Raw genomic sequence first — 14,118 nt, 5'->3', positions numbered from 1 at the left:
AACTTTATATACAGATAAATCTGTTTATTGTTTTTGGTAGCTAAGCTAGCCATTTGTCCTTTTTTTCAAGAGTTTGTGCTAAGCTAACTATATAGTTTTTGCATTGTACTTTAAAATTGGCGTGTCCAAATAGTAATCTTGAGCATGCTAATGTTAAAAACTTAAAAATTGCTTGTCCTCTTGAAGTATTAACAGCAATAACGTAAACATTTGATCCTTTGCTCATTTTTATTCAGTAGCTACGCTGTTGAGCCCAGTCTGTAGTGTTTGTGCTAAGCTAACCATAAAGCTTCCCTTTTTTATTTAACACTGCTTGTGTTTATGAATGGTGTTTATGAATGTCATATTCTTTTATTTCTTTATTATTATTAATAATAATAATAAACTAATACTATGATCATGTAAACATGCCACAGAGTGCTACAGAAACCAAATGTACTGTAATATGTCCAATTTAAGTGGTTCTGTTTTATAGAAATATTTTTTTGTTTGTTTGTTTTTTGTTTTTTTATACGATTTCATGTAATGAATTACCGACATTTACAGGTACACACCACAATAAATAGTATAACTATTCTACATTTTAGTTAAAGTTTGGAAAGCTACTTGAAATAATCAGACAAAGTGAGAACTTCAGCAAATCTATCATTTACCAACATGTGTGATTAATCAGTTGTGATCAAACTTCCTCCCAGGAGAAAGATGAACTTAACAGTTGGATTTGAAACCCTTTGAGTCCGTCCTTTTGACCTATTCTTATTATATTTTCAGTTTGAATGTTTCCACCACACATTACTCATCTTATCCTCTCAGTATTCCCCTGAGTCAAACCAGCTAACACTTCAACCAACCACCGAATTGTAAGCTTGAGCCAGTCAACAGTGGACTATAAAATACACTGGATGTCAGATTAAACATTCTCAGCTACTTTCCAAACAAATGTGTAATGTGTTTACATTTTTACAAAAGGCTTTTGGGATCAGTGAACAATTACATCCTGTGTATAAAAAAGAAACATAAGTATGATATAAATTGCTATCAAATGGCTTTTCTTCTTTTAGCGGAGAGGACGGTCATGTGTTAATATTGTTCTTCTTGGACATGTCCAGGCAGATCTGAGGAGCAGGGCAAGCTGGAAGCGTTTTACAGGAAATAAAGTTTATTTCTCTCTGTCTGCACAATGCAGCCTTGGAAATCTGCCCAGTGTGGAGTTTCCCATTGAATTGAAGCCATGCAAGTCAATGTTGACAGACAGAAAAGGTAACACCTGCTCTAACCAACACGCTTTAAATACATGATGTAACCTGAGCGGGCGCACAGATGGCCACCTGTAAAATACTCAAATTAGTGGCCACATTGTTCTCGCTGCTCTCCTGCAGGTTAGTTTAGTACTCCGTGAAAACTGGTCTATGGATGTATCCAGTACGACAAAGTGCCTTTCCATTCAAAAAAATAAAAAATAAAAATCTAAAGAGTTTAAGAATAGTTGTTAGTTTCAGTTTCAAAGTATGTTTTCTGTTCTATGTCAATGTGGAGATATCACTTAGTCTAGGCTTAGTAACGATCACGGCCCAGAAAAAATGTACAAGGTCGCCCATCATCTAATAAGTTTAAACATAGATATTCAAAAGTAATGGCCAGAATAATCAGCTGGGCCTCAAACATAAAGATGTAAAATTTTAGTCAAAACTAACTGAAACTCTAGCAGACATGTTTTAACATCACTGCAGTAGCATTTTTCTTTTTACTACTTTTTTATGTTTGGTTGTCTGATTTGATTAAACTTACAAAGAACTGCTGTATGCACATGTATAGTTATGGACTGACGAAATGTCCTACATCAATGGTATTAAAAATATTAATTTGATATGAAATGTCATGACTTCTCAAAGCAGTGACTCGAAGTTTGAAAAACAAACAAAACATTTTTAGATATTTTTATATCGAAAGACTTCCCAATTTCCCAATCTGTCACAATCTATAAGTTTCCCCAAAACTGGACAGCCTTACAAAAGAGCGGTTGACTCAGCGGAGACCACACAAACTGAAGAGCAAGGCAAAAACACAACTGGGATTTCTGTAAAGCGCGGCAGCCATGTTTTGGAGAATTGAAAAAGGGCATTGTTTAAGGTTAACACACTGTGACTAAACTTGCCTCGAGGAGTGTAATACCCATAACTGGTTTGCGTAATTTCCTATGCCAACTAAAAGTCTATTGTGACACAAACGACAAGAGAGAGAGAGAGAAAAAAATCTTTTTGCACATAGTCGCTGCCAAGATTATTTCAAATGAGAAGCGGGTTAGGAATGTGTGTAGGCAGCAGCTTTATACAGATCACAGCCCCGGTCCGTACATGCCGCGTGTTACTCTCTATTTTTTTTGTTTTGTTTGGTTATTAGTTCTACAGGAAGCAATGACACAACAAAAATAACACATGTTGACATTTTATTTTATTTTTTAATACATCAGCATATTTACACTGGCGCTGTGGGCAGAGCTGGACAAGTGACAGGGTGCGAGTGGAAATTCAAAGCAGGAGTGAAACTGATGAACAAAGGGAAATGACACAAACAACACAGCCATGAATAGGAGGAGGAGCAGTTTCTATTATAGTCACAGTGATTACATATTAAATGTGCCGGTGTGAGCAGAGAACGAGACGAGTACAATTAGAAGAACTGATCTGAAGCTACTACACTGGACACTAGAGTAACAACGTCTAAGGGGGGGTGAAGTTGTTTTTCTCAGGTTGGAACAATAAAATACACAGCAATTTACGAGCGTTGACTTAGTTTTGAGCTCCGTTGCCGTCTGTGAGAATCATCTTCTGACCTATAAGCCTTAAAAAGCACTGGTGGGAAATATTTAGGAATGCTAGCAGCTAACGCCTTGACCAGCAAGGCTCGTGGGAACAGGTAAACACTTCGGGTTAATTAGAGCAGAAACTAAACAAGTCTAAGTGCATTACAGAGTGCAAGCAGCTGGAGCTTGGTTTTGGTACAACGCAATCTCATGTCTGTGTGCTGAATGCAAAGCTGAAGCCAAGTGGTTAACACAAGAAATAGGGGGGAAAGTGTCATCTTACTTCCCTGTAAAGCCAGCCCCCATTTTCAGTCTTAATGCTAACGATCACAGACAGAAATGGACGTTTCCCAAAAGTGTCCACAGCTGACAAAGAAAATGCGTTAACTACACGACCCCGGCCCTCCTGTCCTCATAGCTCCTCTTCAGTTTTCACCAGAACCATTTGCTCCTGAGACTCGGACGGCGGGTTCTGGCTCTCGTTGACGAGCATGTTGAACTGCATGTCGCTGTATTGGGAGAAGTCCTGCTGGTAAGAGTTCGGGTACAGGTTCGCGTTGAAGTTCATGTCCATGTTGGGGATTGTGGGGTAGGAGTCGGGCGGCTGCTCAAAGCCGCCGGTCGAGCTAATTTCAGACAACAAGTTCCAAATTTCAGGCGTTTCCAGGAGCTCGTTAATGAGGACATCGTCGTTGGCGGCGATGTTTGAGTCCTGGCCCTCGCAGAAGCGCATGTCCGCCAAGGCAGGGACGGTAGCCTGGGCGACGTGGGGCCTCTCGTCTGGAGAAATCATGTTCTGGCTGAAGAAGAGGGCGGCCTGGTCTGAGGCAGGTGCAATCTCGGCTGCGGGGAGGAGAAACGGATTACGTTACAGAGCCTGTTGGAAGTGTGATTAATGGTGATTTATTAGATAGAGAACTCAATACTCCGTCTGCTGTGACATGTGATTCGGAGGCCGGTTCATATAATACACCTGCTTAAATCTACATCAGTGTAGTGTAGTGGTGAACTGTGCTGCCTCCACGGAGAGTAAGCTGCATAACAGAAAAGACCAAACCGTTGACGTGACTCAACCCAGAAACTGAACATTAAAAGTTACAACATGTTGCAACTTTGAAAATTCTGGACTTATTGCAGGGCTCATTAGACTTTTAGCTTCACGCATCTCTTTCAAGTTCAATCTGTGGTTTGTAACTATTACTCCACACCATTATAGCCTGTGTGTATGTGTATAGTATATGAAAGCTGTTGTTTTATTACATGTTCCTGTAACGACCACGCAAAACACGTCTAATAAAAACTACACATGTTCACTTCTTCATTCACATTTCTGTATATTCCACTTGACTATTTGCAACGCCATGTCCACTCATCGCCATGTGACGCGCCGTCATACAACGAGAACCAGAGAGCGGTAACGCTCCGTAATTTAAAACCCACACTTGTTTTGCAAGCCATTATGGATTTTTTCTGTGGTTTGAAAAAGTGATTTCTTCTTCCTTTATTTGACCGAGACAAACTCACTGTCAACATGTTAAACGAATCATTTATCTAACATGGTGAGGACGCCCGCCTCTCATAGGCCTTTGTTCCAAAGCAGAAACGCTGATTTGTTTTGGTTTAGAATCGAGCTGAAGTTCTGCAAGAAGTTTAAACATGGATATTCATAATAAATTGCGTGAATGATCAACGATCTGAATCTCTCCTTGACTGGTTGTCAAAGCTGTGGTCTGCAGTCCTGTAATTTGAGCAGCTCTATAGTCCAATACTCCTCAGGCTGCTGTCAAGAGAACAGCGAAGCAGGCTTGTTTTAGCATTACAGACGTAGCGTTCTCCAAATTTCTCCTTTTTCTTTATCAAATTACACTAACACACGCTGACCTTTCTCCCTCTTGTCAGTATAGTTCAGGACGTGGTTGTCTGATTTGAATAAATGTTATTGCAATACTGACAAAACTGACTTCATGTCATGGCCACTAGTGTGCTCCTTACAGCGGAGGGCAGATTTTAGTGTGGAGTGTCTCAAAATGTTTGCAGGTACAAACGTCTTCAGGCATAATTATTTAAACCAGTTTACCTTCTAAACGCTTACGTCAACACCAGAAAAAGGAAACAAAGAAAACTTGGACTGAAAGCCTCACCTGTCACACAAGCTTTGTCAGTGAAGCTGTTGTTTGATCTCGTCCTTCTCTTCCTCTTCACCTCGTACGGATCTGAAACCAAGACACACTTAAATTAACCTCCTGTTAACGGCATGTTAAAGGCATGAACAACAACAAAAACAACAACAACAACAACAACAACAACAACAACAACAGTGCTGAAATGATCTGGTCCAGACTGACCCGGGTTGTGCGGCAGGTACGTGAATGTGACCGGTTCGCTCTCCATCTGGTCCGAGATGCGACGCAGGGCCACGCTGACCTCCACCTCCTCCGTGAGGTCCTGGTCCTGGTAGGGTGGGGTCTTGAAGACGATGGCGATCTGCCGGTGCACGTCAGTCTGGGCAAATTCCCCGTTGGCCTTCCAGGAGCCTTGTCTGAAGATGATCTCGATGTCGTCTGAGGATCAGCAACAAACCACACAGAGAAACGAGTCAACGACCTGAGAGGTTTTACCGAAACAGATCGTCATCGTCCAAACTTCATTATGTTAATGACACATGGAACATGAACAGATTTTATTTTGTGTCTTCTTTAGATTGAAGTTTAGTTCACAAAGCAGCTAAAATGAAGAACAGGGAAATGTCTAAACAATGAAAACCTCAGTTAATCTTACTGATTCTTTAATGATCCAATAAACAATCAATTTGAAAATTGCTGATGGACAAGCAGCAGGAAATACTAAAGTGGGAACACACGACCACCAAGTGGATCTTGCAACTGCATCACACATCAGTTACAATGCTACGGTCCGTGTAGGTGTCTGACTAACGCCGTAGCCTCGGCATCAACTTAACTCAGAGATATAAACCGCTCTATTCCACTGATCAGCCATAACATTAAACCTGGTCATAAGCACCAGTCCAGTGAACAGCACAGATTATCTGGATATCACGCCCACATTGATCGGATTTATTTAGTAAAGATTTTGTCCTACATGCTGATATGTTAGAAGCACCTAGTCAGCACAAAATAGAAAAGGCAGCACACCAACGACAAGGTCATTGATGGATGTGAAGAGCAAAGGACTGATCAAATTTGTTCAGTCCAACAGATTTTTGTTTAACTACTCAACTTCAAATTCCTGAAAAAGTAAATATTGGTTTTGATAGAAAGGTTACTTGGAAACAATGGAAGAAGGGGGCGTGGTCTGAATAAAGCTCTGTTTGCACAGTTTTACCTGGGACGTCCTGCGATTCAGATATTATCCGCTCTACATCCGAGTTCATGTGGCGCATTCACAAACATACTAAACCCTTTTGTTTTACACAAATTTTCGATCTGTTGTTAAGGCTCTGCTACTTTCCACCTCACTTCACTGGATTTCAGAGACAGCTTTAATTACTCTGCAAATTATAATGGAAACTACGAATTAAAACCATCCAACAAAAGTCTCAATAACAGGACGTATATAAGAATCTAGAAGTTCATTTTAATACCTTTTTAAGACTTTTTCAAGACCTTCTCAATATTTTTTAATACCTCACCGCCACTTTGAATTGTAACCATTTACATGAGTAACATGAGACACTTTTAACTTAACAGTTTTAGTTTATAATAAAGACTATAAACCACTATCATACAACAGAATTAAAATAGGCTGGGAGAATAAATCGAAGGCAAAGCTTAAACGCGTGTTTAGTGTATGAACAGTTGCCTCTGAATTTCCGTGTCTGTTCTGCCGCTCTGAGAGACAATTTACAAACATAATAGTCCAGTTTTTATGTTACCGGTTTATTTTTTAATAAATGGATAAATCCACGCACTTTTTCAATGTTTTCGGACTCAATTTACCTAAAATTTTAGGACCTCGTAAAGTCGTGTTAAGGCTCCTTAAGAGTCTTAATTTCCACAAAACTGAATCATCAACTTTGAATATTTTTCAAGACCCCGCAGATACCCTGGATAAACTTAAAACTCACCCCTAAATCACAGAGATGTCGATTCGCACAGGATTAGTTGTATCAGAGGACGTCTGTGTTACAAGAATTATGACAGGTAATTTGCGGTGTACTGTGTAAATTACCGAAGGTCTCCAGGTAAAACTTTTTCTTTTATGTCGCATGGATGACCGAGTGTGCGAGGTTGATTATCTGGCCACCAAGATACAAGGAACGACCCACTTCCTGTTTGTAAAGAGCTGTGCTTGGTCTGCAACAATGTTCAGGTAGTGGTACGTATCAAATTAGCATAAACACCAGGACCAAGGTTTCCCACAAGAACAAGACACTGTTTTGAGATCAACATCATTCACTTCACTTGTTTGTGATTTTAATGTTGTGGCTGATCAGTGTAGGGATATCTGCCACGGCAGTAAAAAGGAGCATAAACATGAGTTTTATACCTCCATGTTTAATAGTTAACCAGAGTTTTGGAGCTTTGAGGGAGAACGCTCAAATAAAACTTTTTACCTTTCTGCACTTTGTCACACAACATGTAGACCTCCGTCTTTCCAGTGCAGGGACCTCTGCTTTGGTTCAAAAGGCAGATCTTCAACTGAGATGTAGTTGTGGCCTCTGAGGGGAGAAGACAAAGCGTGAGAACCAGGAAATGCGATTACTTAATTTTGGTGCAGCTGGTTAATGCTGTGGTCAACATTGGATTGTGTGGCAATGCCTTACTCTTGTCATAAATAGGTGAAGATATGACTGGGCTAAGAGAGTCCATCCTGCCGTCCTGCAACTCGAGCTCACACTGAAAGCAGAGACGCACCGCATTCATGTCCATGTCTTCGATTCCCTTAGAGTGACCAGCTAGGGGACGGAAAGACATAAAGTCAATAATGATGTTGGCTTTGAGAAACAGTTTGTGTGTTTTATTGTGTGTCCAGCTCACTTTGAAAAGGGTCGATATTTTGGCTTCTCCTCTTCTGAAGCGACATGTCCAACTCTTTCCTCCTCACGCACTGAATACCGAGGTTAGCAAAGCTGTGAGTCGTAATAAAACGAAAAACACATTTGTCAGGACATGCAGGTGGAAGAAACAAAGAAGTATTTTTTATTTTTTTTATTTACTTATTCACCTGTGGCGTCGGCTGCTGTGAGGATTGAACTTCACGACGCAGATTCCCGAACCATTCGGACAGTCTTTACCCACGAGGCAGTGGGGGTGAGGCCGGTGCGGCGGGTCTTTGGTCACCAATGAAACGGTGACTGTGACCTTCTTTAAGTGGTCGATGTGACCCTGAATCTGAAACGGAGAAAACAGGAACTTGAATGAGGAGGAATCAGGAAGAAGACAGAAATTAATGCAGAAAAATGATGTAAACCCCACAGCACAGTTTATGGTTTATAATTCATGGGAAAACAGGAGAACTGTTAAATTTAGAAACAAAAATTAGTCAACTGTAGCACGAAAACATGTTGCAATTCTTCAAATGAACACGTAAATTGTTTTTTTTTTTTTTGCTATAAAATGTCAAAAATGTTGCTTAAAAGAGGCAAAGAAGTCAAATTAATTTAATAGTATTTCCGAGAAGCAGACGACTGATCTTCTCCTTGAGCTTCGTAACACTTTTATGTTTATACAGTTCCTGCTCATAAAACCTTCTCACTTTTCCACATTTAGAACCTCGACTCTTCTTTCTTGGTAATATGAGTCAGACATTTTCCACAGCTTCATGTCGATAACATCAGACCTTAATACGAATAAATCTGGAGGTAAAATCTGAAGGAAACTGTTCTAGTCATGTAATTTGTGAACATTATCAACTTACACGTTGAGCAACGTCTTACGTTGAACGATAAAACCTCAATTACACAGACAGTAAAAACAGTTTCTCGATGGTGTGAAGATGTGCGTGGGCGATGTTTGTTAGCAAGCAGACAGGGGGATATACCTCCAGCGTTTGACCACACTCGGGATTGGATTTGTGGGGACTTTCTAATTGATTCTAACAACCCACATCCTTTCATCTCCACCCGTCCACGCCCGTCTATATGGGGGGTAAGTGTATACACACCAAACAGCTGTGGTTAAAACCTCCCTAACCGTCTCAGTAAACCCCCTTCAAAGTCCGAAACCAAAACCTCATTTGCACCTCTATCGCAGGCTGAGTCTTGTTGGTGTCGGTGCTGGATGCCCCCAAGATGCTGCCGGCCGAACGCCCTTCGCACTCGTAGCGAAATCTCATGCCTCGGTCCTTGGGCTCCTCCACCACCACCAGTTTGGGCTTTTCCAGAATCCGCTGCAGGTAATCTTCGTCGGCCATGTTCTGGGATGAGCACCTCTGGCCCAAGGAACCGGCTACTCGAGAAGGATGAGTCGGCAACTTATCCCGGGAAGGACACGCCCGCGGCCGCGTCTGAGATGGGTTCGGCTACAGGAGAAAACAACAACAATGTTGATTTGTGTTTTATATTATAAAGATTAGAAGCAGCGTTTGAGCGAGTCAGGGCTTCTGTTGCCATGTGGCACAAACTCATGGTAGCAGACTTTAGATAGATGTTTCGGCGTTTGGCAAAAAAAGTAACGACACTCCGGTTTGAGGCTTGGACAGTCACTGGTCTTTCATTCGCTTCGACACAAGAACAGAACAAACGTTCATTGTGTCAATGTCCTGTGAGGTCAGCAACATCCACAATGACTTGACAAAGACTTCTGAAGGAGGACTTTCGTTTTTAGTATTTAAATTTTTCATCTCGTTCCCTACGTTTATTTTACATAATTGTTATATATTAAGTCTATCAACTGGATGGCTCAAACCATGTGGCTACATATCCATATTAAAAACTGGATCAATATCATATTCCTAATAGACTTTTTTTTTTAAACTCTCAGACGATGAAAGAGATAAACTGGTCCAATGTTCCCCAAAAGCGCCAAAAAACATAACACAAACTTAGATATAGAGCTTCTTTCCAAACCTCATGACCCCTCAGGTGCATTTGGTGACTCTTTGCATGGCCATAATCGGGAACCGGCAGACTAAACAAACTGTAAAAAGTCATTAAAACTAGCTCTGACTGCTCTTTTCACATTCTTGTATGGGTTCCTCGGATGAAAATGACTATCTTAAGTACTTAGAAACAACCTAAACCTCCAATTAGAGAAAATAAACCGTCACTAACCCGTTTTGTACAACAGAGCCAGATGTCCCTCAGGTATTGTAGCAGGTAACACTCACGCAGTGAAACTAAGCGGCACAACTGACTCACTGCATGTTTTTCCTTCATGCATGTGCTTTCTATCAGAGCGCGGAGTCGACCATGTGCTCTTCGACTCCTCCTCTTGCATTTGATGTCTTATTTTTTCCGTTATACCACAGACCACTGAGCCTTTCCGCTCACACTCAGACTCGGTGCTTAGTATCTCTTTCTCTTTGTCGCTTTTACTTTCTTTGTCTGCAGCTCACCCCATCTTCACTCACCCAAGTTTACCCAGCTAGGAGGCCATTGACTGGTATAAAAGAAAGTTTCATAAGCAAATTTCACAACAAACAAAACACACACTTCAACAGTGCTTCGACAGCAGATGAATTCTCAAACCTGCAGGGAACCCAGAAGTAAAGCAGCTGACTCCTTTGTCACCCGTGGAGCAGTTAATCAACTTGAGAGCTCATTAAACCGTTGCTGCAGACATCTGGGTTATACATCTGCATGAGATCATGTTTCACAATGTCCTACGGTGCCGCAGATGCCTGTTGTCAAGGTGTCGTGTGTGTGCCGGCCTGCGTTTTATCCTCGGAGGACCGGTTAGCGTTAAAACACCGAACCCAAACAAAGACGGAGCCAGCGAGCAGGAAACAGGAAGTCAGCTCAGCCTCACGACGGCCGACCAATAGCAGAAGCGACACGAGGAGAAGAATGCGACCTTTCACCTCTGGTGGGTTTGGCTTGTAAACAGAAAGGACGGCAAACTGAAAGCAGGAATCCTATTTCACTTCTACCAAGACGTCCTCCTCCTCCTCCTCCTCCTCCTCCTCCTCTTTCTCCTCCCTTTCTCTCGACAGACTCGCACAGGAAAGCAAGCCGGGGAGGTGTGTCAGGCGCTAACATGCTACTAACTACATATAAAACTATATTTACACAGAAAACACAGCATAAACACCTGTCCGGAGCCTTTGTTGACAGAGGGTTAAACCTGTTTTGGTGGCCTTCATTGTTACCGGCCAACCTACCTTATCAGATTACAACATTTCTGATCTCATCTGCTGCCGGTAAACCACGTGCTTTCTGGTAAGAGCTCGACTGCTGCTCCGTGCAACAACGAACCGTCTGCAGGCTGCGCATGAACCACGCTGCAGTTTAATCCAGCAGCATTTCATCCATGAAAAAGGACGAAATGACTGCACCTTTCATGAGGATGTGTTTTCTAACAGAGAGAGGAAGTCTAAGAGAAGCTTCCTCTGCTGAGGTAATAATTAACAGACGCAAACATAAAAACCTGGTCACACCGGACTTAATTTCATCATTTAAATTTGATCATCACTCAGCGAGTCTTAGTAGTGTTAGACCGACTGATTGTGCAGCAAATCCTTCCATTTGAGAGGCTAGAAACTGATCTTTGATGCTTTATAGTCAAATAATCTTTGCCAACCTATGACCTCATCTTCAACCAACTGAGTGACTGAATCCATTATTCATATATTTGTTCTAGTGTTTATGTAGTCTTACCTTGGACAAAGACAAGCTGGGGAAATGCCAAAATTGTAAAAATGACCTCTGTAATCTGTCATGGCATAAAGTAAATTATTAACTTGTTTCTGCAGAGGTTCATGCACTTTATCACACCAATAGAATCCAAATTATCTGCTTTGCAGCCACGCTGATCAAAGTGTGAAAGATGTCCTTGGAGACCAAGAGGGATGTGAACTTTTTATTACTATAAACATATTTTACATTGTATTCATTCATGCTTCTCAGCTGTGTTTATATAAACATCTATCTATCTATCTATCTATCTATCTATCTATCTGTCTGTCTGTCTGTCTGTCTATCTATCTGTCTACCACTTTCACCCTTTTCAACTCACATCCTATATCTGAAAGCAACGCCTCCCAGTTTACACCACGGATGTTGACAGCAGTCATTCTGGGTATCGTAGGAAACCGCCACATGAGTCGTGCACCAAACCAACAACAACAACACCGACACAAATACAAATCGCTCACCTTAAACGCAGTGCCTCTTGCCACCAGCTCAGCCTTAGACGTCGACGACGGGCCGTGTCTGACAGGTCTGTGGTTCTGGATGAAAGCGTTTTCGCAGAGGATGCCAGGAGGAGGGGGAGGTCCGGGGAGGCTGACGACTGACCGCTCATTGTCCTCCGTGATAACCTCTTCAATCAGTTCTATAATTTGTGACGAAACAAATCGTGCGATAAACACTCTGCGATAAACACTTTGTAATAAAAAGTAAACAAGGGAACGAACCTGGCAGTGGTTCCTCTGAACATAACAGCATATAATTTCTACAGATAGCCATTGATGACGTCGTCAGGTTTTCTTATCGAATCTAACAATAAGCGTGAATGTCGTACATGTGGCTCCAAGCTGCGACTGATCACGAGACAAGACCTAAACCGTTGCTACGTCACATAAACGATTTCCTGTGTTTTGATAGTAAATGTGTCATAATATTGGGTGTTTCACAAATGATACCCACGCCAGTGAAAATCAAGCAGCCCTGTTGCTATGGTTACCAGTTGTACCCTGATTTAGTGATTGTGGTCGGACATGTCTGACAGTTCCTGGCTTCCTGCACCTTCGCACCGAGCATGAAATATAAACAAGGCGGTTGTTAAAATGTGTCACGTGAAAATATTGGAGGCAATTTTGACAAGTGATTGATTATTTAAGTAAAAAAAAAAAGAAAAGAAAAACACTTTGACCCATCAGTGTAATAAACAAAGTCATATAAATATTTAAACCGTTTGAGGAATTTAAATCAACTTTCTGCATATTACAGACTTATATTAATAAATTATGGGGTGAGGAATACTAATTAATGCAATAAATGCGTTCAACTGATCGTTTCCCAGTAAAGCTATATGAATGAGCATACATACATACAACACATATCGATAAATAATAAGTTCCATTATCAAGAACTTAAGCAAAAAATAAATAAATGTTTACAATTTTTTCGAGACGGCACTAATTTAAATAATATGAATATTTGAACTTGGGTGCTGGGGAAATTTCTCACATATTTGTGTCACTGTGTCACAGGCCTATTTTTACATTTATGCAAATTCTCAGACATTCTCAGACACTTGATCTGTGGTCGCAATGAAAGAAGCAATCTGAACACGTAAACTTGGATTTGGGAAATTTTTAGATATATTCCTATTTCACAGCAAAATATTGACATATGTGCAAAATGTTAAGCTTGTTTTCTTTAGGTTTACAGTATTTGCACAAGCAATTTGACTGGGCAAATGTAGATGCCTTTGTCTGAGACATGTTTATCATTGACAAATAAAGAAATAATAAGCATAACAAGAGATTTTCAAAACAAATAGTTGCAGCCTTAAATGTAAAATGTTTTTTTTAAAACTTGTTTGTTGATTTGTTGTGGGAAGAGTTTCGCGTCTCTCTCATGTGTGAAACACGGTGCAAAGATGAGGAAACAGAGACACTAATGATGGGTTACTTCTCCTCCTGAGGTCAGATCAGGTCATGATGAGCAATAACGCTTTACCACACACGCATGACGCCCTTTTCCCTTTTCTTTTTTGGAGTGTAAGGATAAAAAGCAAAATAAGTTAAGAGTCCGGACACTTACCCAAGTCCGGAGACGCACCAAAGTGAGAGTGGAGGCCGGGTCGGTGTGGGCTGATCCCGGGGATGGGTGTTGGCTCCTCTGCAGAGACAAATCACATGAGGATGATGTCAGCTCTTTCCTTCTCTTATTCACACAAACACTCTTAAAGCTTGTCTTACCGGAGCTGCCGCCAAACACCATGTCCATGTCTTTCATTGCATGCGAGATCTCGAACTTCGCCGTACTGTCCTCGAGTTGTTTTCGGATGATTTCCTTCTATAAAACGTCTTCTCTTCGTAAGAACTCGCGTGTTTACTTTGAACCCGGTTTTTTTGTGAAGACTAAACGCCGACAGTGAGTGTTTGTCTCGGCCCGTGAGAGGCGTCAGACCGTCTCATAGCCATGTGTTGCTTCAATGTCGGAAAAAACGCAGTTTATTCGGTTTTTG

General features: G+C 41.2%; 1 protein-coding gene across 3 annotated transcripts; it reads right to left on the bottom strand.

Annotated features, from left to right (window-relative positions):
- Positions 1-2,429: 2,429 nt before the first annotated feature.
- Positions 2,430-14,118, bottom strand: relb (v-rel avian reticuloendotheliosis viral oncogene homolog B). Of its 3 annotated transcripts, XM_047594941.1 has the most exons (11): positions 13,850-14,118; positions 13,692-13,769; positions 12,077-12,255; positions 9,005-9,283; positions 7,988-8,154; positions 7,801-7,892; positions 7,587-7,718; positions 7,377-7,481; positions 5,149-5,364; positions 4,945-5,016; positions 2,430-3,646 (listed from the first exon to the last, which is right to left on the bottom strand). In XM_047594941.1, exons 1-11 carry the CDS (start codon positions 13,884-13,886, stop codon positions 3,216-3,218), a joined length of 1,788 nt encoding a protein of 595 aa, XP_047450897.1. In that variant the 5' UTR covers positions 13,887-14,118; the 3' UTR covers positions 2,430-3,215. The 3 variants fall into 3 exon arrangements, with proteins under 3 accessions (XP_047450897.1, XP_047450900.1, XP_047450898.1); XM_047594944.1 differs by lacking the exons at positions 12,077-12,255; positions 13,692-13,769; positions 13,850-14,118 and adding an exon at positions 10,452-10,762; XM_047594942.1 differs by lacking the exons at positions 12,077-12,255; positions 13,692-13,769; positions 13,850-14,118 and adding an exon at positions 10,035-10,409.

The sequence above is a fragment of the Mugil cephalus genome, chromosome 9 (assembly GCF_022458985.1).
Source record: "Mugil cephalus isolate CIBA_MC_2020 chromosome 9, CIBA_Mcephalus_1.1, whole genome shotgun sequence".
Classification (NCBI taxonomy): domain Eukaryota; kingdom Metazoa; phylum Chordata; class Actinopteri; order Mugiliformes; family Mugilidae; genus Mugil; species Mugil cephalus.
The sequence above is the reverse complement of the archived record's forward strand: the minus strand, read 5'-3'. Positions and strand labels throughout refer to the sequence as shown.

Excerpts from the sequence above, each read along its gene's own strand:
- relb (XM_047594941.1), bottom strand. The coding sequence starts at position 13,886 with ATGAAAGACATGGACATGGTGTTTGGCGGCAGCTCCG. Across the intron at positions 9,284-12,076 it reads CAAGAGGCACTGCGTTTAAG|CCGAACCCATCTCAGACGCG; the intron begins GTGAGCGATTTG and ends TTTCTCCTGTAG. Across the intron at positions 7,893-7,987 it reads CACAGCAGCCGACGCCACAG|CTTTGCTAACCTCGGTATTC; the intron begins GTGAATAAGTAA and ends TACGACTCACAG.